This window comes from Bubalus bubalis, chromosome 5 (assembly GCF_019923935.1).
Source record: "Bubalus bubalis isolate 160015118507 breed Murrah chromosome 5, NDDB_SH_1, whole genome shotgun sequence".
NCBI classification, from domain to species: Eukaryota; Metazoa; Chordata; class Mammalia; order Artiodactyla; family Bovidae; genus Bubalus; species Bubalus bubalis.
In genome coordinates, this window is record NC_059161.1 from 113,074,932 (window position 1) to 113,099,666 (window position 24,735).

Sequence of the window (24,735 nt, forward strand, 5' to 3'; positions counted from 1 at the left end):
AAAGAATTAATGCAAATATATCATGGATAGAGATAGCTGTCCTTACTAATGCCAATGAGGAAAAAAATATCTGAAGATAAACGGGCAGAAGGATTACTTCCTTGTGCTAATTTGAACAGTCTATACAGACTACCAAATTCTTTACAGTAAATCAGTGCTGCCTATTTTCTATCTGTCAATAACTGAGATGTTATTTACCCAGCAGGAAAAAAAAAATTTAATATGACATATATTTGCTGCTTATGAAACAGGTATGTTCTTTTAACATGCAAACTTTTGTACATTAACCTGAGGTATGGAAAGCATTAAGAAACAAGCTGATCTGAAATTTTAAAGTAAGTATTTCCTGAACCTAGGAAAGTAAGAGATAATACCTACATAGTTAAATCTACTTCAAAAAATGATCACCTCTCTACAACCATGCCAAAAGTTAAAGCTCAGTCATTCCATTTGTGGCTAGTTAAATAATTAGCCAGTCACCTAAAAGCAGCCAAGGAAATACGTGCCCAAATGCAATATAAAAAATAGTCTCAGTGAAATATTTGTCAAACACTTGAATAACTGACTGAGATGTCCTTACCTCTCGCTGTGGCACAGGTTTTAGGATCAACAATTAAAATTATTCCAAATGGCTGCACCCGGCAGTAGGCTCGACAGGACGCCGTGGCTCTGCATTCCGTGCAGAATGAATGACAGTCACACCGGCTCCGACTTAACCACCACCGCAGGGTGACTCCCAGTCAGACCTTCCCAGCACGCGGAGCTTCCAGCTCTGCTCCCAGCAGTTTCCTTAGCCCCGGTTTCTGGTCTTTAGTCAAGCAAAGTGGTTTGTGTGCACGGGAGAGCTCTGCCTGCAGGAGCTTAAACCTCTTCTTTGCATGTCCTGCTTTCCAACACAGCAGAGACGCCGCAGCCCAACTACACTTGCAGAACAGGCTTCACCAGGATAACTCCACCCACCCACTTCACACAGGTACAAATCTGCTCAGAAAACACTAGGACTAAACTGATAATTAATACTTTAACTTTTTAAAAAGTCACTGACTATTCGGTTGTTTATATTTGCTATCCATATGGGAGACAATGTATTCTATAAAAATGATGGTATTTACACCCAATTAAAATAAAAAAAAAAAAACTGATCTAGCAGGAAGTACTATCTACAAAAGGCTGAATCATTAAACTGGCAGTGACAGGCTGGGAGAACATAACTCTGAATATCTTTGCTGATAATGAGTCGTGATTGCTTTCTACTCAGACAAAAAAATTATCAATGTATAATTATCAATGTACTGCCTTTGCATGAAAAATTCTGAGACTGGAATACACAATTTTTTAATATGCAAATGAAAAGTTTTAAAACATGAAAAGTTTTTTTCAGAATTAAAAAATAAGAATTGCACATGATCAACTATACTTCAATACAAAAAAAAAATCCATTATTAAATGTTTCTGATTATGACCTCCTCCTTTATGCACTGCCAAATGTTAAAATTGTAGCTCTACTTATATAAGTATTGAAAAGATTCAATATTTATACTAAATAGCAGTGAAAGTGAAATCGCTCAGTCGTCAGTCGTGTCCAACTCTTTGCGACCCCATGGACTGTAGCCTACCAGGCTTCTCAGTCCATGGGATTTTCCAGGCAAGAGTACTGGAGCGGGTTGCCATTTCCTTCTCCAGGGGTATGCTAAGTCACTTCAGTCGTGTCCAACTCTGTGCGACCCCAGAGACGGCAGCCCACCAGGCTCCCCTGTCCCTGGGATTCTCCAGGCAAGAACACTGGAGTGGGCTGTCATTTCCTTCTCCAACGCATGAAAGCGAAAAGTGAAAGTGAAGTCGCTCAGTTGTGTCGGACTCTTAGCGACCCCATGGATTGCAGCCTACCAGGCTCTTCCGTCCATGGGATTTTCCAAGCAAGAGTACTGGAGTGGGGTGCCATTGCCTTCTCCGTGTACTGTACTGTTAACCCAATTAGATATGAAAAAATAAATGGATTGGAAGATATTAAAATATTAATATTAAATTAATATTTTCTGTTCTACATGACTTTTCACCAATACCAATATAAATCATGTTCAGACACTTGTTCCTAGTAAACAAAATGATGTTTCATTTGCCAGAAAGATTCTAAATAATTTATAGACAGTCTTCATTACAACACTATGAAGTTGATTGAACACTATTCCCGTCTTAGAGATGAGGAAGCCAAGGTCACACAAGCAGGAATTGCTGAATTCAAGATGCCTGGGGAGTATTTATCATTCTTTCCTCTCTGGTCACAGTTCTGAATAAAGGAGTGTTGATAAATGGTAGGCCACAATAAGAAAAACAATGAATTGATGTGATTTCACAATATGAGAGACCACAGAGAAATCCAGAGCACGACAGGAACAAAACATGTGGATTTTTTTTCATTGGAACAGCTGTGGACTTATGGATTTTGATGAATAGGAAATGAAGCTCCCAAGAGTTCATTCATGGTGGAAAAGGCGCAGCCACCCCTCCTCCCCGCTCCCTCCCTCAGCACTGAACACACAAGGGTAGGGGCCCAACAGGAAGAGGAAGGGGAAAGGGAAAAGGGGGCAGGGTGACGGGGAGCCCATGCTGTAGAGAAGCCATCTGGGCGACACTCAGTGCAACTCAAGAGCCCCTCGTGCTCCCCAACATACGAGCACAGGTGGGATAAATAAATTAGACGGTAGCTCTCCTGAGTGCAGGAGAATGACAAAATAACCCTCACCTGAAACTCACAGGCTGCACTTTCTGCCATGTGAAAATACAGCTAAGAATATGAGTGTGTGCAAACCTCGGTGAAAGTGGACTGAAGTCTGTAATCTGTTTCACTGCATGGTGACAGTGTCGTTTCCTGGCTTTGATGATGTACAGTATAGATATGTGAGGTGTGACAACTGGGAGAAGTTGGGCTTTGACTATATGGGACCTCTCTGTACTATTTTGGTAACTTTGTCTGAGACTATAATTATTCTAAAATACAAAGTTTAAAATGTGGCTCACTAAAAAGCATCATGCTCTGTCTTTCAATGACTGCTGATGGAGAGGTCACCTGTTATTTTCTTCTTGCATTTTACAAAATGGAGGTTATCCTGTGAAGATCTAAGATGGGTCTATGTGGCTAGTGGGGGCAACAAGAGAATTCCCTGAGAAGGCAAAGGCTACTTTCTAGTCATTCTATCAGGAGGGTCGCTGTCAATGGAGTGAAATGTGATCTGATTCTGGGTGTGTTTTTGGCCATGAAACTGGTAGAATTTACAGACAAACTGTCAAGGGTCTGAATAATTTGGGTAATTTTTATGATAGAATTTTCTCTGCTCAAAACCTTCTCACGTCTTCCCATCTAGCTTTAAACGAAAGTCCAGATCCACACAGTGGCACCCAAGCCCCAAGGAGAATCTGATGCCCTTCCACCTCCAGACCTCACCCACGTCTTCACTCACTGCTCTAGTCAAACCGGCCTTCCTGCTGAGTCTTTAACAAGCCCGGACACATGCTGCTCAGTGTCCTTACACTTGCAGTTTCCTCTCTGGAAAGCTCTTCCCACAAGTAAGTGCTTATCCCTACTCCTCAACTCCTTTAGGTCTTGGCTCCCAAAGTTACCTTCTAATGGGGCTTCCCTGATAGCTCAGTTGGTAAAGAATCTGCCTGCAATGCAGGAGACCCCAGTTCAATTACTTGGTCAAGAAGATCCCCTAGAGAAGGGATAGGCTAACTACTCCAGTATTCTTGGGTTTCTCCTTGTGGCTCAGCTGGTAAAGAATCTGCCTGTGACGTGAGAGACCTCGTTTGATCCCTGGGTTGGGAAGATCCCCCGGAGAAGGGAAAGGCTCCAGTATTCTGGCCTGGAGAATTCCAGGGACTATCCATGGAGTCACAAAAAACAAATGAGCGACTTTCACTTTCACATTACTTTCTAATAAACCCCTCCCTGACCACTCCACTCTCCTCCTCTGAAATTACAGCCCCACAGGAACCACATCCCAGTACTTTCTAACCTCACTTCTAGGCTTCATTTTTCTCTACAGCACTTACCTACCTTAGTGTATGTTTAATATATTTGCCTTTTTCTTTCCCTCTCATCAACTTGAATACAAACAGCAAAATGACAATATTTTTGTTTGTTGTGTCCACTATTTTAGCCCTAGTACTCGGTATGCACTCAGTAAATGTTTGATCACTGAATGAATGAATACTGGAAATGATCAGAAATGGAAAAGTTGCTTTATATATGGCAAGGATTAGACTGAACCTACCCCAAGCACTGGCTAAGGCCTAAATGGGAGTTTAAGAAACATCTTTGATACTAGTAGTAGAAATCATGCTTATTCATAATTATTGATCAGCTGTTTTAAAACAAATGCTATGTATAAAGGATGCAAATTAATATACAATAGACTATCTATCCAGAAGCAATTCTGGGTTAAGAAAAAAGACACACAAAAAGTGAAGTATAAAATTCAAAATAAGCTAACTTATTACCAAACTCTGTTTCCAAATGAGTGACACAAGGAACAGCTACTGTAGGCTGTAGGCCTTTGTTATTCAAAACATAGTCTTAGGACCAGTATTATGGAATTACCTGGGAGCTTCTTAAACATACAGAACATCAGGCCCCACCCTAGTGAATCATGATCTACATGATCTAACTCTCTCTCCCAGGCAGGTTGAATGTACATTCAAGTTTGTGAAGCAGGGGCCCAAGGAGCCTCTGTGAAGAACAGAGTAAGTCATCTCACACAGAAGAGAGACCACAGGCATAGAAGCGGGGGAACCCAAAGTACAACCAAGCAGAGAATAAGGAAACATATTATTGATGCTGAGTAGAGATGAGAAATGGGAAAAACAGGTTACAAACATAAATGTTCCAGTATTTTATGGAGCATCTTAAATTCCAGGCTAAAGATTCAGTATATAATTCTGGCACAAAGGGAAATCACCGGGGTTTTCTAAAGTCAGGGATTACACGTTATAAAGGTTGTATTCTGAAGTTTTATTTTAGTAGTAAACATTAAGATAGACTAATTCCACAGGCATTAATTGTGCATCCGGTGTGCACATACCCTGTGGGGGAGACAAGGATGAATGAGACACATTCGTCACCAATGAGGAGATGGCAACTTAGTGAGCAAGGGAAACAGCTGCTATTAGATCTGACACGGGGGCAAACAGGACGCAGGCCTGGGGATAATGGGCAGGGAGAGCTGGTCAGGGAGAGATGGGCCAGGGAGAGCTGGTCAGTGGAGCTTTCATGCACAAGAAGATTATGGCCTGAGTCTAAATACAAGGAAAATATCAACTCGGGGGGAGTGGGAAGGAGGGCATTTTGACTATAGGGGCAGCAGGAGCAGAGGGAAAGCTACATAATCACATGGTATGTTCGGAGGACACCAAAGCAGAGCCTAGTGAGCACAGGGAGAAAGAGCAGAACCAGAGAACAGAGGAGGAGGTTGGCTGAAAGTGACACAGCAGAGTCAAGTCTGGAGGTATGTCTTATGTGCAGTGAGGAGCAATTGAAAGATATTTTTTAATTAATTAGAGAGGCTTAGAAAGAATGATGGCTGAAAAAAAACTAGCTAATGAAGTAGGTTCTGATAAGCACTCATCTTCATTTCCCCTTTAACACATCTTTTGCCCTAATTACTGTTCTGTTCATTTCCAGAAATACATTTTTATTTTCTCTTGTTGTAATAAAACCAAAAGATATTAAATAAATAATTTGTTCTGGGAGATGAAACAATAAACTTTACCTCTATTCAGTGTTCTGTGGTGGGAAAATTCTGGTTTTTTAGTTTAATAATCGCAAATGAGTTTAATCCACCTGGTGCAAGGCCAGGGCTACTAGGTGTGGGCAGTGATTACCAGGAGAGGTCAGAAGACTCCTCCAGGCCAGCTGTGAAACCTCGGGCACACCATGGAAGTCTTTCTGAGTTGCTCTGTTAGTTAAAAAGGGGTGTGTGGGGAACAAAAATACATTCCGCATACTTAGTATCCTGCAAGGCTGTATCGGTTCAAGGTCCAATTTAATAAAAATATAATATTCGAAAAGTCTAAGGCAACTACAAACATGTGGTGTTTTGAATTCTCTGTTTTTCCCTGAGAGTGAGAAAAGTATTATCTTGATGTATCTATGTATTTGGAGAGAAAAATACCTGGGCATTCTAGCATTTTGGAACTCCTTTAAATCTTACAGCAATGCCTCCTAGGGCACTGATTTTAATATCTGATTCTTAAGACATCTGCCTCCAGAGCGATAAAGTAAGCACGTGTTCAATGGGAAGAATATTCAATACAATGTTCCACGTGGGGTGAAGTAAAAACCAGAACCTTTTCACTTGCTATAGAGTGGTTGCCTCACGCTGAAGTGACAAGTGAGGAAGCATGGTTACAGAAGAGCGAAGTGCTGCACACTCAGAGGAAGAAAACAAACAGTCCAGAAGCAAACAAATGACCATAAAGGGAAAAAACTATAATTAGGCAGAATTGCAAATAAAATAACAGCAACAACAAAAACAAGATTCTGAAGGGCCAGTTTTCTAAAAGAATACAAGGACTTTTTAATTTCAAAATTACTCTACAAATTCAGGCTGTTGCTTTATATACTACTTCTTAAATGAATGTAAGGATTTCATTAGCATTACATTTGATCACTGTTTTTCCCCAAAATGAAAACCTCAGCTCCTTCTATGTCTGCTAACAAAAAAATTTATGATGCAAACTCTATTCAAGTGACCATCCAAAGAAGCTGCCTTCCACACCATGGGCCCATGAAAGCAACTGTAATTTGTTTGTTACAGTTATACTGTGAAATATTTACATATAAATTTATACCAACAAATAACACATTAAATAAGTTTTCTACATAAACTAAATAGACCTAATTTTAGACACTCCTGAATTTAAATGATATAACATAGTAGATAACCATAAATTGATAAAATAATAACAGCTGATAGTGATTAAGTATCCAGGGGGCTTTAAATGCTTTACATCTAATCTTCAAATGAATCTTGGCTCAATTCCTAGATGAGGAAATTAAAAATCAGAGAAGCCAAATGACATGCACAGGGACAGTAAAACATGGCACAGGGATTAAGACCCAAGGCTGCAGCCCGTGCTCTCACCTCTCTGTCCTGCCTTTCACATAGGTATATAAACTAAATAAAACATCTGCATTAAATCTGCTTTCACAAAATACCTATTTATGGGGTGGCTGCATTAAGACTTAGAAATTACCTATTTGGACAGGGTGGAGTGAAGGGGAGATTATAGTCTATAAAGAGTAATATATGATCAGTGTAAAGGAGTTAAATAGTACAGAAGCAAATGGAAAAAAAAGAAATGTCTGTTGCTATATTTGCACTCTCATGCGCCTCTCCAGTGAGGGATGCATCCTCCTGATCCTCTGTGAGTTTGCAATAGAACTATACTGCTCTGTGATTTGCTCTTTCATTTAACAACACATCACAGAAAAAAAAAAAAAACCCTGGGTGAGCATATATGCTTCTACTTCATTCTTTTGAGGGCTGCAGAGTACTTCACAGTACAGAAGTATAACATCTATTTTGAGAATGTGATTTTCAACCTTTGTGTATTAAAGCAATACCGTAAGGAGGATTTACCTAGATGGGAGGTATATTTAAAAAACATGAAGTAACCAATTAAAAATCGACAAAGGACTTGAATAGACATTTCTCCAATAAGCACACGAAAAGATGCTCTATGTCATCACGCTTCTGTATAATCACCACCTGGGCCAACAGAGCATGACCAGCACTTCCAGATCCTCCCTCCTACCCACCTGCTCACTCTCCTCTCCAGAAGTACCACTGCCTAAAGTTTATCACCACACAACAGCCCCGAACTCTATGACTCTGAACTCTCTCCTTACATATATGGGATTATACAGTGTAAGTATGTAGGTAAATCAGGCTTCTTTGCCTCAATATTTGTGTGGGACTCATCCATGTCGTTGCACATAGCCATGACTCATTTCATTTTCACTGGAGGAATCCACTGAATGAACACGCCTTTATTTACCTATCCCACTGTGGATATACCTTTGAAATTCTTTAGTTTTTTGACATTAGGAATAAGGTTGCTATGAACATACTACATATACACCTAAGAGTGGAGCTGCTGGGCCACAAGGTATATACGTGTACAACTCAGTAGGCAGTGCCAAATGCTGCTTGTCCTACATCACGCTACCCTGCAGTACATGGGAATTCGCATTGATTTACACCCTTGCCAACTTTGGGTATTGCTACTCTTAAATTTTAAGCATTCTGGTGAATGTGTTTTCATGAGTTAATAAAGTTTTTACTTGCATGTGAAGAAAGCTGAGCGCCGAAGAATTGATGCTTTTGAACTGTGGTGTTGAAGAAGACTCTTGAGAGAGTCCCTTGGACTGCAAGGAGATCCAACCAGTCCATTCTGAAGGAGATCAGCCCTAGGATTTCTTTGGAAGGAATGATGCTAAAGCTGAAACTCCAGTACTTTGGCCACCTCATGTGAAGAGTTGACTCATTGGAAAAGACTCTGATGCTGGGAGGGACTGGGGGCAGAAGGAGAAGGGGATGACAGAGGATGAGATGGCTAGATGGTATCACTGACTCAATGGACGTGAGTCTGAGTGAACTCCGGGAGTTGGTGATGGACAGGGAGGCCTGGCGTGCTGCGATTCATGGGGTTGCAAAGAGTCGGACACGACTGAGCAACTGAACTGAACTGAACTGAACTGAAAGACTCATGATGTGGAACAACTTGTGGTGTGCTTATTCAGCATTTTGATATCTGTTGTTCAAGTTTTCATGCAATTAAAAAAAATCAGTTTATCTCTCCTTTTCTGATTCTTTACATACTTTGGTTATGTGACCTTGGTCAGATAAGTGTGCTGCAAATATCTTTATCACTTTGTGATTTGCCCTTTTCACTATCTTAATAGTATATTACAATTTACTTTCTGAACTTTAAGTTTAATAATTAAGCTTTTCAGTTAGGATTACTGCTTTATGTATAACCAAGATCATGATGGAGAAGGAAATGGCAACCCACTCCAGTATTCTTGCCTGGAAAATCCCATGGATGGAGGAGCCTGACAGGCTACAGTCCATGGGATTGCAAAGAGTTGGACATGACTGAACAACTTCACTTCACTTCACTTCTTCACTTCAAGATCATGAAAATAGCCCATGAAGATATTCCACTGTATTCTCTTCTAGGAGTTTTGTTGTTTTACCTTTCACATACAGATCTTTAATTTTCAAGAGCTAGCACCATTTACTGAAATGACTGTCCTTTTCACAATGCTCCTACAGTGAATAAATCAAGGACCTATTAATATATGTACACGTTTGTTCCTGGACTCTGCTCTTTACCGCCATTCTATTTGTCTATCCTTGTATCAACCTCAGTATCTTAATCAGTGAAGCTTTAATAGTAAGTCTTGATGTCTATAATATAAAGTTTCCACTAATTTTGTTCTTCCACATTGTCTTAGGTATTTTGGGCTCTGCATTTCCATACAAATTTTAGAATCGATTTAGAATCAGTTGTCAATTTCAACACAACTCCTAACTTAAAGCTTGGGGCATTATCAACAACTCGGCCCTATTGGGCTTCATGGGTTGTTCTGAGAGCACCAGGACTTTCTCTGCTCCATCAACTGATAGCCTGAGGGCTCAGGTCCCCACACACTGGGTCACTTCTCTGGATTTCCTTCTGCTTCATCTTAGCTCAGTAACTGTTCAGTACCTTATTAGCTCTCCAATGCTTCAAAGAGACTATATTACATTTTTACATTTCTGTCCAGATTTTCTGTTTTGAGAGGGGAGGTTTTTCTAAATTCTCTAGTCCTCCACTTTTAGAAGCTCATGCCCGTAAAGTAAGCTTTACTTTTCTTTTCTCTTTACTCTTTCTCCACCTTCTGCCCACTCCTTCCCTCCCCAAACTCACTCTTTCTTTCTTTCTGGAAGAAAAGGTGGATAAGGTGGGAAGATGGGGGATTCAACCATGGAAATTAATAAAGACCAAATGTTGACCCTAGAAAGAAAACAAGTGCTACGAGAACTGCAGAATTCATTAGATGGGCTTAAGAGAGGCTGCAGAGAGAGAAGAGGTCAGCAGAAAGCACGTGAGCTGGAGAGAGGACGGTGAGCCAACATCAGAGAGGTGAGTGACATGTGGAAGGGGTGGAGGGGGAGAGAAGTGCGCAGAAGAAACATCTGCGGAGGCAACAGCTGAGAAGACTGAAAACTTGAAGAAAGATATCAGTAAATAACTGCTCAGTAAATGCCAAGCAGGAGACACACACAGAAGTCCTCATGCGCTTCCTTCCTCTTCCTCCCACTCACCTCAGCCTCATCAGCTGTCAAAGCAGAACCTGTGGGGACGGAACAAACGCCAGTTTCTTTGGAACAAGCGTTTACCTTTCTTCCTCTTAACTCTCCTCCCCACCTCCCCACCCCACACACGCCCTTTTCCTTAAGGTACCATGGATACGTGCTAACTTGGTCAGGACATGGTGATTCATTAACTTTATTTTTACAGACACAAATAATTGGTCATCCTGAGAACATTAAGAAGAGTTCCAAAGGGAAAATTTTCTTTACTGCCCTTGTTGTGCAATAATACATGGAGCTTTAAGTTGCAGTCTCAAACTATAGCTCTATCTTTCAGACCTGGTATCTCACAGTGACAGATGGCAATGTTAAAAATAAATAGAACATTCAAGCTATTTGTACTGAAGGCAAAGACAGTTTTAAAGTGTGAAACAAGCCTGAGGCTGATAGAACTCACATTATCCTTTTCAAAATGTATTAAGCATGCACATTTCCCTATGCCAACCCTGCAATGTTGCCCATCAAAGTTAAATATTAGCTTTTGAAGGTGCGCTGTCATTATGCATCACTACTAATCTAGAATTAACAACGCCATACAGGTCTATTCAGACAAACCCATTTTCCAGAACTGTCAATAACTGATTAACTTTCTCAAGTTTTAAAAGTGCTAGAGGTTATCACTATTAGAAATTCACTTTCATATTCAGAACATGATAAAGTATTTGATATAATACCAATATTAAGCTAATTTTTAAAAACAGTCCACAGTATATCTGAGGTAACATGATCAAAGATAAGACTTTATAATTTAAAAAAGTTACATAGTTTATATAGCAGAAATACATGAAAATAATATACAAGAAATAACAGTAAATTTTTGATATAGAATTCTGGTAACTTTAAAGCAGTGACCACAAAAACTCATGTTCATCTCAGATGGATAAAAAGTATCAGACAGAGCTTCCCTGGTGGGTCAGTGGTGAAGAGTCCATCTGCCAATGCCATAGACATGGGTTCAATCCCTAGTCTGGGAAGATCCCACAGGCCATGGAGCAACTAAGCCCATGCGCCACAGCTGTTGAGCCCGTGCTCGAGAGCCTGGGAGCTGCAACTACTGAAGCTCGCACGCCCCAGAGCCCATGCTGCAAAAACTAGAGAAGCCACCGCAACAAGAAGCCCACACGTCACAACGAGAGAAGAGCGCACGCTGCAACGAAGACCCAGCACAGCCAAAAATAAAAATTACGTTAAAAAAGACATCTGACAAAATCCAACACCCTTTTGTGATAAAATCATTCAACAAACTAGGAATTGAAGGGTACTTTGTCAACCTGACAAAGGGCATCTATGAAAACCGCACAGTTAAAAGTTTTTACATAACAACATACAATTAGATGACTTCTCTTAAAAGATCAAAAGTAAGACAAGGATGCCTATTCTCAAAACTTCAACACTGTAACACATCCAGGGCAACTGGGCAAGAGTAAGACATAAAAAACATCCATATTGGAAAGAAGAAGTAAACATGTCTATTCACAAATGACATGATCTTATATATAGAATATACCAACAACCTATCAGAACTCATAAACATTTCAAGTCTCAGGATACAAGATTAAGATACAAAATTAATTGTATTTCTATGCACTTGCAATGAATGATAAGAAACTGAAACTAAGAAAACAACTCCATTTACAAAAGCATCAAAAGAATAAAAATAAATTTAACATCAGATATGCAGAACTTAAAAAAAAACTACAAAAAGTTGAATGACGTGAAGGATCTAATCAAATGGGAAAAAAATCCCATGTTTAAGGACCAAAAGACTTAAATACTGGCTGGAAGGTAATACTTTTGGAATTGATTTGTAGATTCAATAAATTCCTATCAGAATCCCAACCATCTTCTTTTAGAACAAGACGATTCTAAAATTCATGTGGAATTGCAAGGCACCTGGAAAAACCAAATCAATCCTGAAAAAGAATAAAGTTGGAGGACCTTCCAATTGCAAAATTTACTACTAAGCAATGGTAATCAAGACAGGGTGGTACTGGAATAAGAACAGACATATATATCAATGGAACAGAACTGAAAATCTAGAAATAAATTCATGCATCTAAGGTCAACTGACTCTCTACAGGGGAGTCAAGTCAATTAAATAGGGAAGAAATAACCTTTCAACAAATCATGCTCAGATAACTGGATATCCAATGGACTTGGACCTCAAAAACATACACAAAAATTAACTCAAAATGGGTCAGATCAGATCAGTTGCTCAGTCGTGTCCAACTCTTTGCGACCCCATGAATTGCAGCACGCCAGGCCTCCCTGTCCATCACCAACTCCCGGAGTTCACTGAGATTCACGTCCATCAAGTCAGTGATGCCATCCAGCCATCTCATCCTCTGTCGTCCCCTTCTCCTCCTGCCCCCAATCCCTCCCAGCATCAAGAGTCTTTTCCAATGAGTCAACTCTTCGCATGAGGTGGCCAAAGTACTGGAGTTTCAGCTTTAGCATCATTCCTTCCAAAGAAATCCCAGGGCTGATCTCCTTCACAATGGACTGGTTGGATCTCCTTGCAGTCCAAGGGACTCTCTCAAGAGTCTTCTTCAACACCACAGTTCAAAAGCATCAATTCTTTGGGGCTCAGCTTTCTTCACAGTCCAACTCTCACATCCATAAATGACCACAGGAAAAACCATAGCCTTGACTAGACGGACCTTTGTTGGCAAAGTAATGTCTCTGCTTTTCAATATGCTATCTAGGTTGTTCATAACTTTCCTTCCAAGGAGTAAGCGTCTTTTAATTTCATGGCTGCAGTCACCATCTGCAGTGACTTTGGAGCCCAGAAAAATAAAGTCTGACACTGTTTCCACATCTATTTCCCATGAAGTGATGGGACTGGATGCCATGATCTTCGTTTTCTGAATGTTGAGCTTTAAGCCAACTTTTTCACTCTCCTCTTTCACTTTCATCAAGAGGCTTTTTAGTTCCTCTTCACTTTCTGCCATAAGGGTGGTGTCATTTGCATATCTGAGGTGATTGATATTTCTCCCGGCAATCTTGATTCCAGCTTGTGTTTCTTCCAGTCCAGCGTTTCTCATGATGTACTCTGCATATAAGTTAAATAAGCAGGGTGACAATATATAGCCTTGACGAACTCCTTTTCCTATTTGGAACCAGTCTGTTGTTCCATGTCCAGTTCTAACTGTTGCTTCCTGACCTGCATACAAATTTCTCAAGAGGCAGGTCAGGTGGTCTGGTATTCCCATCTCTTTCAGAATTTCCCACAGTTTATTGTGATCCACACAGTCAAAGGCTTTGGCATAGTCAATAAAGCAGAAATAGATGTTTCTCTGGAACTCTCTTGCTTTTTCCATGATCCAGAGGATTTTGGCAATTTGATCTCTGGTTGATCTTTTGATCAACCAGATCAAATTGATCTTTTCTAAAACCAGCTTGAACATCAGGAAGTTGACGGTTCACATATTGCTGAAGCCTGGCTTGGAGAATTTTGAGCATTACTTTACTAGCGTGTGAGATGAGTGCAATGGTGCGGTAGTTTGAGCATTCTTTGGCATTGCCTTTCTTTGGGATTGGAATTAAAATTGACCTTTTCCAGTCCTGTGGCCACTGCTGAGTTTTCCAAATTTGCTGGCATATTGAGTGCAGCACTTTCACAGCATCATCTTTCAGGATTTGGAATAGCTCAAATGGGTAGTAGGCTAAAAAAGAAGATCTAAAACTATAAACTTCTTAAAAGGAAATACAGAAGTAAATATTGACCTTGCGCTAAACAATGCCTTCTTAGATAAGACATCAAAAGCATACGTGATAAAAGAAAAAAATAAATTGAACTTCATAAAAATTAAAAATATTTATGCTTCAACAGATGTCATCAAGAAAGTGAAAGACAAAGCACAGAATTTGAGGAAACATATGTCTTCAAATCCGGAGAAGGCAATGGCACCCCACTCCAGTACTCCTGCCTGGAAAATCCCATGGACTGAGGAGCCTGGTGGGTTACAGTCCATAGGGTCACGAAGAGTCAGACACGACTGAGCGACTTCACTTTCACTTTCATGCATTGGAAAAGGAAATGGCAGCCCACTCCAGTGTTCTTGCCTGGAGAATCCCAGGGACGGCGGAGTCTGGTGGGCTGCTGTCTATGGGGTCACACAGAGTTGGACACGACTGACACGACTTACCAGCAGTAGCAGCAGCATGTCTGCAAATCACATTATCTGATAAAGGACTTGTATGTGGAAGGTATAACATGACCCAATGATAAAAAGATAACCAAATTAAAAAACAGACAAAGGTCTGAACATTTCTCCAAAGATACAAAAATGGGTAATAAGTAAACACACGTTCAACATTATTAGCCACCAGGGAAATGCATATCAAAACCATAAAGATGTATCACTTAATACCCACTAAGACAACAATAACCAAAAATACAGTAACAAGGAAACAGAACAAGTTGAATTCTCATATACGCTGCTGGTGGAAGTGTAAAACAATGCAGCTGGTTTACAAAGGTAAACCAGTTTGGCAGTTCCTCCAAAGGTTGAACATAGAGTTATCATATGACCCAGCAATTCTACTGCTATATACATACTCAAGAAATGAAAACATATATGTATACCAAAACTTGAACACTAATTATTGTATTATTCATAATAACCCAAAATGGAAACCCAAAGTGAATGGATAAAATAAATACTGTATATCCATACAATGCACTACTATTTAGCCATAAGAGAGAATAAAGCACTGATATATGGATGAACCTTGAAAACATTATGCTAAGTGAAGAAAGCCAGTTACAACAAGACTACATATTGCATGATTCATTTCATTTGTGTGAAAGGTCTAGCTCAGAGAACTCTAGACACAGAAAGTAGATTAGCAGTTGCTTAGAGCTGGGGCAAGGGAGGGGGGAGCAGTGTCTGCCAGTGGGCACAGGATTATTTTTTCAAGTTACTGATGCAGCACTTCAAAAAGAAAACTACAGCCATCACAACCACTACCAAATAAGTAAGTTCTCTCTGACAAAGTTGTTTTATGCTTAACAAGCTTGTCCAAAGAAGGGGGATTTAATAGAGGATAAAAATGCCTTGAAAAGAGACTGAGAATCCCAGGATGAGGGGAGAGTAGGGCAGAAGGAGAAATCCATTTGATCACTTCCTTCTCCTTCTAAAATCTTTATTCTTTGTTTTTATTTTCTTTCCAAAAATTTACATCACATTAAAAAGTTCCTGATGAAGTATTCTGTAAAATTCGTCCAGATTAAGTTACCCCAATAAAAACAGAAGTTTCCACTGTTTTGATTTTTACTCCCTGTAACACATTGCTTTACATATCTGTACAATATTCCACACACTTACGCAGCACTGTAAATATATTATATAAGTAATAAGAAATGCTGTTTAAAATAGTTTGGATGTTCACAGGCACTGATAAGATGTACATTCCCTTCATTTATTAATTTTCAGCTAATCGTATTATCTCCATGTCAGGTCCTTAAACCTGATATTTTCTTTTATCATTTTGCTCATTAATTAGCTACATTCCTACTATATAACTGCAAAAGCAAATAATGACAAAGCTTAATGGAGCAAACAGTTCTTAAAATTGCCTAAAATTTTGAATGCATGTAAACCTTTGTGAAATGATCAACAGAGAAAAAAGAATACACTAAAAATAAAAAACCACATTACAATTAAGAATGCATATTATGACAACGAACACAACAGCTAAACAAGCTGCGTGCCTGACTGAAGAGAAAATCTGGATCTTTAAGCAGTGGGTAAATAACCACACTAATGAGAAAGAGTACTCACCTGGTTTTGGCACTGAGTTGGTCACTGACTGGGGAACTTTCTGATTAATTAACTCAACACAGTGTCCAGGGAAGAGTCCCACCTAAAGAAGAAAGGCAGCAAAGAGAGGATTCTAAACCAGGGAACAGACCAGTGTGTGAGCATTGCCAATTCAATTCCAGTAATGTGCTCCACAGCCCCTCCCAGCGATTCTGCTATCCCAAGACTCTAAATCACTGATGATGCCAATTATACAAACAAATAATAAAACAATCTGTTGCTATGAGTATATACAGTCATGTGCTTTATTTGCCTAAAAGTCTAAGTCTTCTTTTCTAGTTTTAGCTTTTAATTTCCCAAACTTCTTTTACTCCAATTAAAATATTTAGTCTGATACCAAGCTAAGCATGGCAAGAGGTATAATTTATACCTGTTAATAATTTACTTGGCTGAAATTCCAATCCAGTTGTGTGAACACTTCTACTGCCCACTTTCATATTTACTGACTTCTCTATGATTTTTTTTAAAGCAATACTAAACCACATTCAACTTTTTTGTGTATTTTTTCTTCATTCTCTCATAGGTTCTGTGAAAAATGACAAGACTAAAGTAACCTGATGAAACGATTACTCACTTAAAATCCTGGTATTCATTCTTGGTAAAGAGTCAGAAGTGTGTGGATAAGTGGGGGAGCAAGAGAGGAAAACAACCAATCTCGGCTTTGAAAAAGCATACCAAATCGACCTGGTAGCAAATTGCCTGTGGTGTGAGGAAGACCCCAAGGAGCTGTGCTAGGAAAATTCTGAGCTCCAGATCACCCAGAGATACTGCATAGCCAGCAGAATGAATACAGATATGAAGATCCGGGAAACAAAAGTAAAAAGGAAATTTTTACCAATATTTATAGATGTTTTCTTAGATAGGAATATGATTGGGCTGCCAAGCAGCAGATGTTAAAGCTGAAACAAGAAAACTACATCACTTTGTACATCCCTCTGTTGACAGACTCTGGGGAAGAAAGGAACAGCCTTCCAAGAGTCTGACTCATCGTGAAGGTCTGAGCTGTATAATTTTCATCTGCGTGGGAGTATTTCACATACTAATTTGCTGCATTCTTACTTCAATTTCTTGATCGATATTCTACATTAGCTCTTAAAATTATGAAGATGTAACCAGTTATCATGAGTTGAAAAGGGCTTATTAATAAACTATCAGCTTGTTTGAAAGATTTGAATTTGGATCTTAAAGTTCCTATATGCACACCTTCTAAAATGATGCTGTAAGTATTTGTTTTATTGGTGAAATTCTATTCCATATTTTACTCAACTTCCTATTTAACTAAGCAACAAGTCGAAATTCTTCCAAGATTGGTTAGAACCAGATGAGAATCAACTTGAAAAATCCTTCTCATGCTCTCTTACACAAATCACTTCTAAGAGAATCACTTATGGTTAAGTGTACCCCCAGGATTGGGGCTTTCCAGGTGGCTCAGTGGGTAAAGAATCCACCTGCAATGCAGGAGATATGGGTTCAAATCCCTGGGTCAGGAAGATCCCCTGGACGAGGGCATGGCAACCCACTGCAGAATTCTTGCCTGGAGAATCCCATGGACAGAGAAGCCTGGTGGGCTATGGTCCACGGGGTCACAAGGAGTTGGACATGACTTAAGCAACTGAGCATGCACCTGGCCCCAGAATTAAGAGGGCCCTGGTTCTATCCTAGGCCTGCCCCTTATTAGGCTGGGTTTATAACTTAGGCTCCATGCTTCAGTTTCTTCCTCTAAACATAATGATATCGTGCCTAACTCATAAGGTTTGTTATGAGGATTAAACAGATGAGTATAAGCAAAATGAATGTAGTAAGCACTTGTGCAACATTATCTATTCTTTATCATCTTAGTATGTGGGCCACTAGAAGACCTAGAGGGTTGCGGCTCCTCCAATGTATGGATGTGACATATAATACCTACTACCTTTTGCCTGAAATTAAAAGACGCTTACTCCTTGGAAGGAAAGTTATGACCAACCTCGACAGCATATTGAAAAGCAGAGACATTACTTTGCCAACAAAGGTCCGTCTAGTCAAGGCTATGGTTTTTCCAGTAGTCATGTATGGATGTGAGAGTTGGACTGTGAAGAAAGCTGAGCCCCAAAGAATTGATGCTTTTGAACTGTGGTGTTGGAGAAGACTCTTGAGAGTCCCTGACTGCAAGGAGATCCAACCAGTCCATTGTGAAGGAGATCAGCCCTGGGATTTCTTTGGAAGGAATGATGCTAAAGCTGAAACTCCAGTACTTTGGCCACCTCATGCGAAGAGTTGACTCATTGGAAAAGACTCTGATGCTGGGAGGGATTGGGGGCAGGAGGAGAAGGGGACGACAGAGGATGAGATGGCTGGATGGCATCACTGACTGGATGGATGTGAGTCTGAGTGAACTCTGGGAGTTGGTGATGGACAGGGAGGCCTGTCGTGCTGCGATTCATGGGGTCGCAAAGAGTCGGACATGACTGAGCTACTGAACTGACTGACTGACCGACCGACCTTTTCCTGTATGTACCTAAGTTTCCTCACTATCAAATATCATTCTTTTCATAAAATTCTAATTCATTTCCATTTATAAATATTTTCTGCAATTCGCTATAGAGAAAAGATCACTCATTTCTAGGCTCTGTGATATACAGCAAATTGCTTAACATCTGTTTCTTAATTCATAAAAATGGGACATCATTAGCTACCTGAATAATCTGTGTAAAAGCACCTAGCCTAGTTTCTAAACTCAAATATCTGTCAGCAAATAAAAATAGCTTGCCATTATTTCTTCATAAGACTCAACAAAGCTTAATGACCTTCTTAAAGGAACTATATCAAATTGGTACATACTAGTTACACTTTTCGGAGAAGGCAATGGCACCCCACTCCAGTACTCTTGCCTGGAAAATCCCATGGACAGAAGGGCCGGGTGGGCTGCAGTCCATGGGGTCGCTAGGAGTCGGACACGACTGAGAGACTTCACTTTATTTTTTCACTTTCATGCATTGGAGAAGGAAATGGCAACCCACTCCAGTACAGGGGAGCCTGGTGGGCTGTAGTCCATGGGGTCGCTAGGAGTCGGACACGACTGAGAGACTTCACTTTATTTTTTCACTTTCATGCATTGGAGAAGGAAATGGCAACCCACTCCAGTATGGGGGAGCCTGGTGGGCTGACGTCTATGGGGTCGCACAGTCGGACACGACTGACATGACTTAGCAGCAGCAGCAGCAGTTACACTTTCACCTTTTAAATGTCTCAAGGCATTCAGTTCAGTTTAGTTCAGTCGCTCAGTCGTGTCCGATTCTTTGCGACTCCATGAATCGCAGCACACCAGGCCTCCCTGTTCATTAGGTCCAGGTATGTGGGGGAAGAGCTACTGTGTATTATGCAGAGGTAGGTCCATGGGAGGTTCACCCAACATCTAATTCCTATCCCTGCTCACCTATCTCCCTTTAGTATAAAGTGCAATATTACTAAATGCTAGCTGAACTAATGTAGAAGGTAATGGCACCCCACTCCAGTACTCTTGCCTGGAAAATCCCAGGGACGGAGGAGCCTGGTAGGCTGCAGTCCATGGGGTCGCTAGGAGTCGGACATGACTGAGCAACTTCACTTTCACTTTTCACTTTCATGCACTGGAGAAGGAAATGGCAACCCACTCCAGTGTTCCTGCCTGGAGAATCCCAGTGATGGGGGAACCTGCTGCGCTGCCGTCTCTGGGGTCGCACAGAGTCGGACACGACTGAAGCGACTTAGCAGCAGCAGCAGCAACTGAACTAAATATTCAGTTTTCCAGATGCCTTGCATTCAGGGTGCAGCCATGGCACAAGGGAAAATGTGTCACACAAAAATGTGTCACTATTCTGTTCTCTTCCTTCTGCTGTGCACCCAGGTGTTGGGAATGCATCAGCTGTAGCAATCATCTGACCCCTAAAAAAAGGCCAAGAGAAGCTTAGATAATTCTGCCTAGCTTCATTAAGCTGCTGACTCAACTGCAGCAATGATACTTTTTCTGTTTGCTTTTGTTTCTTGAAGCCAAAAGCACTTCTAACTGTAGCTCTTTTAAGTAAGACAGTTATCTTAACGGTCTAATTCTGTGTACTTGTGAAAAGCAATAGATTCTATTTTCTTATTATAAAATTTCAACCATAAAAAAAGAAACTGTGTTCCATTGAAAATATACACATAACTAACCCTAAAATTACAGTTAATGAACATTTCAAATTTTCTGCGACTTCACGGCTCACAGTCTTGTTATGGCAAAGGGGCTTGTGTAAGTCAATGAAGCTATTAACCATGCCATTCAGGGACCTCCAAGAAGGATGGGTCACAGTGAGGAGGCCTGACGAAACATAGTGCATACTGAAGCCAATATTTTACCAAATATAAATTAATTCTAATAAACTCAAAATGCTCAATGTTAAAAATGACTGGAATTCCAACAATATGATCTATGAATTATATTGTTCTGTTTCCTGTATTATTATTCTTTCTGTAAAAGTAGCATTTTCTAAAGCTCTAATTTAAATGGCTGAGAAAGGTGAGAGGAATTATTTGGCAGGAGTCAAGATGAATTTCCACTCTAGGAAGAGGAGGGAAGGAAAAGAAAAGATGAGCATCCAGCATCACAAGGGTAGAGGAGTAGCTAATAAAAATATAATAACAAGAAAAAAAAAAAAGAAAAAGACAAGGCTGAGGGATGGGCTTAAAGGAGGGAGAGAGAACCTTCAGTCTGGTAGTTTTTCCCTGAGCCAGTCTGGCATGAAGAAGAAAGAAGAGTATACGGATGTAAGAGACACAGAGGCAGAAGAGATGGAAACTGTCACAGGATTAGACACAAGAAAAGTTAACACAGATGCTTCTGCAGTTCTTTCCCACTTTTACTGAGGTATAACTGACAAACAAGCTGTGCACATTTAAAATGTACATTTTGATGAGTTGACACCCATAAAACTGTATCCACACTCAAAATTATGAATATATTTATCAACCCCCAGAGTTTCCTTGTAACTCTCTGTAATTTCTCCCTCTCCTTAGCAGCCCTTACCCCTGCTCAACAGGCAACAAAGTTTCTAACACTACACATCACTTTGCAGTTCCTACACTCTTATATGAATAGAGTCATGCAGAATGTACTCTTTGTTGTTGGTTTTCTTTCATTCAGCGTAATTATTTTGAGGATCGTCATGTTGCTGTATTTATCACTAATTCTTCCTTTCTATTGCTTAGTAATATTCTATTGTGTAAATGCCACGTTTGTTTATTCATTGATCTCTTGCTGATGAGATAACTGGGTTGCTTCCAACTTGGGGCCATTACGTATATAGTTGTTATGAACTGTCATATGTGAGTTTCTGTATGAAGGCAGATCTTCTGTTCTCTTCCATCGGTATTGTTTAAAACACTGACAAACTGTTTTCCAATTGGTTGGAGCATCTTACATTGCCCCCAACTGTCTCAGTGTTCCAATTCCTCCATATCCTTGCTGCTCTAATAAGTATATAGCAAGGCCTCATTGTTATTTTAATTGCATTTCTCTAATGATCACTACGGGTAAACATCTCTTGACAGGTTTATTTGTCATGTATCTTTGTTAATTGTTCCCATATTTGCTATTTTTTAAAAATTGAATTCTGTTTTCATGTTGAATTTTGAGAGTTCTTTATATGTTGTGGATACAAGTACTTGATCAGATATAATCACTGCAAATATTTTTTCCCAGTTTGTAATGTGTCTTTTTATTGTCTTAAAAATAAAGCCTTTCAAAGAGCAGCAGTGTTAAATTTTGAAGAAATTTATTATTTTATGAATTGTTCTGATAATACATCTAAGAAATCTTTGCCAAATCCAAAGTCACAAAACTTTATCCTATGTTTTCTTTTAGAAGGTTTTTAGTTTAAGATTTACATTTTGGGTACATGACCTATTTTGTGTTAATATGTGCAGATGGCACAAGAAATAAATAAAAGGATTTATGAAGGTATATGGATAAAGCTGAGCGCCGAAGAATTGATGCTTTTGAATTGTGGTGTTGGAGAAGACTCTTGAGAGTCCCTTGGACTACAAGGAGATCCAACCAGTCCATCCTAAAGGAGATCAGTCCTGGGTGTTCATTGGAAGGACTGATGCTGAAGCTGAAACTCCAATACTTTGGCCACCTCATGTGAAGAGTTGACTCATTGGAAAAGACCCTGATGCTGGGAGGGATTGGGGGCAGGAGGAGAAGGGCATGACAGAGGATGAGATGGCTGGATGGCATCACCGACTCGATGGACATGAGTTTGAGTGAAGTCTGGGAGTTGGTGATGGACAGGGAGCCCTGGCGTGCTGTGATTCATGGGGTCGCAAAGAGTCAGACATGACTGAGCGACTGAACTGAACTGATGGATACCCAACTGTTCCAACATCATTTGTAAAACAGATCATGTTTTCTTCACTGAACGGACACTGAACCTCTGTTGAAAACAAGCATCCATGAATGTGTGGGTCTACTTCTGACTCTGTCTGTCCTGTTGATTTACTTGTCCATCTCTCCCCTAATGCCATACTCTCTTGTTATTGCAGTTTTACAGTTAAGTCTTCAAATCAATTAGTGTTAGTTCTCCAACTTTGCTCTTCTTTTTCAAATTTGTTTTGGCTGTTCTTTTTTAGGTCCTTTGTATTTCCATATGAATTGTTAAATCTGTGTATTGATTTCTACAAAAAATCTGCTGGGATTTTGACTGGGATCAATTTGAGAAGAGATGACATTTTAACAATATAAAGACTTCCAACCTATATACAGGGTGTATATCTCTCATTTTTAAAGTATTCTTTATCTCAGAAATGCTTTGTAGTTTTCAGTACACAGATCGTTTGTATCTTTCTTCCAATATATCTCTAAGTAATTCATAGTTTTGATGCTATTACAAGTAAGTTTTATTCTATTTTGTGATTGAGGTTAATGCTACTGGTCTGCACACTACATTTGAAGTAATAAGGCTTCCATGAAGTTGTCCCTAGGATACACAACTGTGTATTTCAAGTACGCAACTCACTTTTATTTCTTTTATATTATATATGAAAAATTATATATATTTTTGAAATTGTGTTTATATCTTGTTATGTCATTTGTAAATTTCATTTCTGAATTCTAAGGAAGGATTTTAGAAATTATTTATCATAACAAATGGGTGTAGGGTTTGAAGATGCTAAGAACTACTTCTGTAAGCCATTTTTTCAGTTATTTCCATGAAACTGAATGTTTAAGAATCATTTGGTAGGACATATTCTAATGTTATAAATTAACAAAAAAGGCTATCTAGAAACTAGTTTCTCTTTAAACGTTAATGGCAGCTGCTAATGGCACTAGTAAGAAAAATAAAGACAGCAATAAGAAATAAAATAATTTCAGAAAATTTACATATGTTTTGTGATCTAAGGGGGAGAAATACAAAATTGGAAGTCACCAAGCTCATGTTCTGGCTATATCACTGACTTACTGTCTTTGTGAATCAAAACCGTCTTTCCAAATTCCTTTGATTTCTTTAATTACAAGGTGACAGTTTAGGACCAGGTGATCCTCTGCCATTTTTTTCTACTTTAGGAATCTATGATTCACACGTGTAGACAAGTAGAAGCCACTACTGGTTCACCGCAACACTACTATGATCCGTTCTTTGCCCAGAATACCTAAGTTTCTACCTAAACTCTGACACTAAACAGTGAAATATAACAGAGCAGTGGTTCAGTCCTCTTCCGCTTTAGTTTCTTTGTCAGTAAGAGAGGTAATAAAAGTACCTTCTTTGCAGTGTGAGAATTAACAGGAAGCACACAGAAGAGGACCAAGAAGTGTGACAACGCCTTGGATCTGCAGCACCACACTCTGACCCCCCTTCCCTTGACATCCTGTGAACACTACAGATGAGAAATTATGTAATTTTCCTATTACTTAACTGGAAAGGAAATATTTTGCTCTATTTAATTTTGAGTAATGAAAAGGTGTAGCTTTGAATTCCACACATAAAATGATGGTCTTCATATAAATAAGTGGGTGAACTGTCTTCCTCTATTAAACTACTTACTGCAAGAGCCAAGGTTTCCAAACATCTTCCCTGTGGGATAAAGAAGGTTTTTCTGAAAGTAAGGTTTCTGGAACCACGTTAAATTCCTGAGGTAGGAGGATGCTTATTGCTGAAGAGCTGCTTGTCTGCCGTTTGGGCATGGAAACCTCACATGACAGGCTGGGGTAACTAGGAAAGTAAATCTAGTGACCCTTGACCATCTTGCGGAGAACCCAGAGAAGGCGACTGAATCGGATTCTGTCACCCTCGAAGTGGTATTTTATCCATTAGACTGACTGCATCCCAAATATGTCTTAGGAGGTTTTCTGGGGGAAAGGAGAACACTCACTAAGCAGTGTTTTAATTCTTTCTCTATCTGCACAGGATAAACACAGGGAGGCTGAGTCAGTGGTTCTCACATTTTACACTTAATAATCATCTGAGGAACCTGATGAAATTCAGATTTCTGTCCCCCAT

At 39.7% G+C, this 24,735-nt stretch overlaps 1 protein-coding gene across 6 annotated transcripts in view; it reads right to left on the minus strand.

The window, feature by feature from the left end:
* The window catches only part of ARHGAP32 (Rho GTPase activating protein 32), a 209,800-nt gene that overhangs the window by 44,976 nt on the left and 140,089 nt on the right, over positions 1–24,735 (minus strand). For 5 of the 6 annotated variants that reach the window (XM_025286409.3, XM_044943564.2, XM_025286410.3 and 2 more), the window contains one exon: positions 16,205–16,286. In XM_025286409.3, coding sequence (XP_025142194.3) covers positions 16,205–16,286 — 82 coding nt within the window. Of the gene's footprint in view, positions 1–580; positions 1,378–16,204; positions 16,287–24,735 lie in introns of those variants that run through there. The other variant, XM_006072388.4, reaches the window with a different exon arrangement.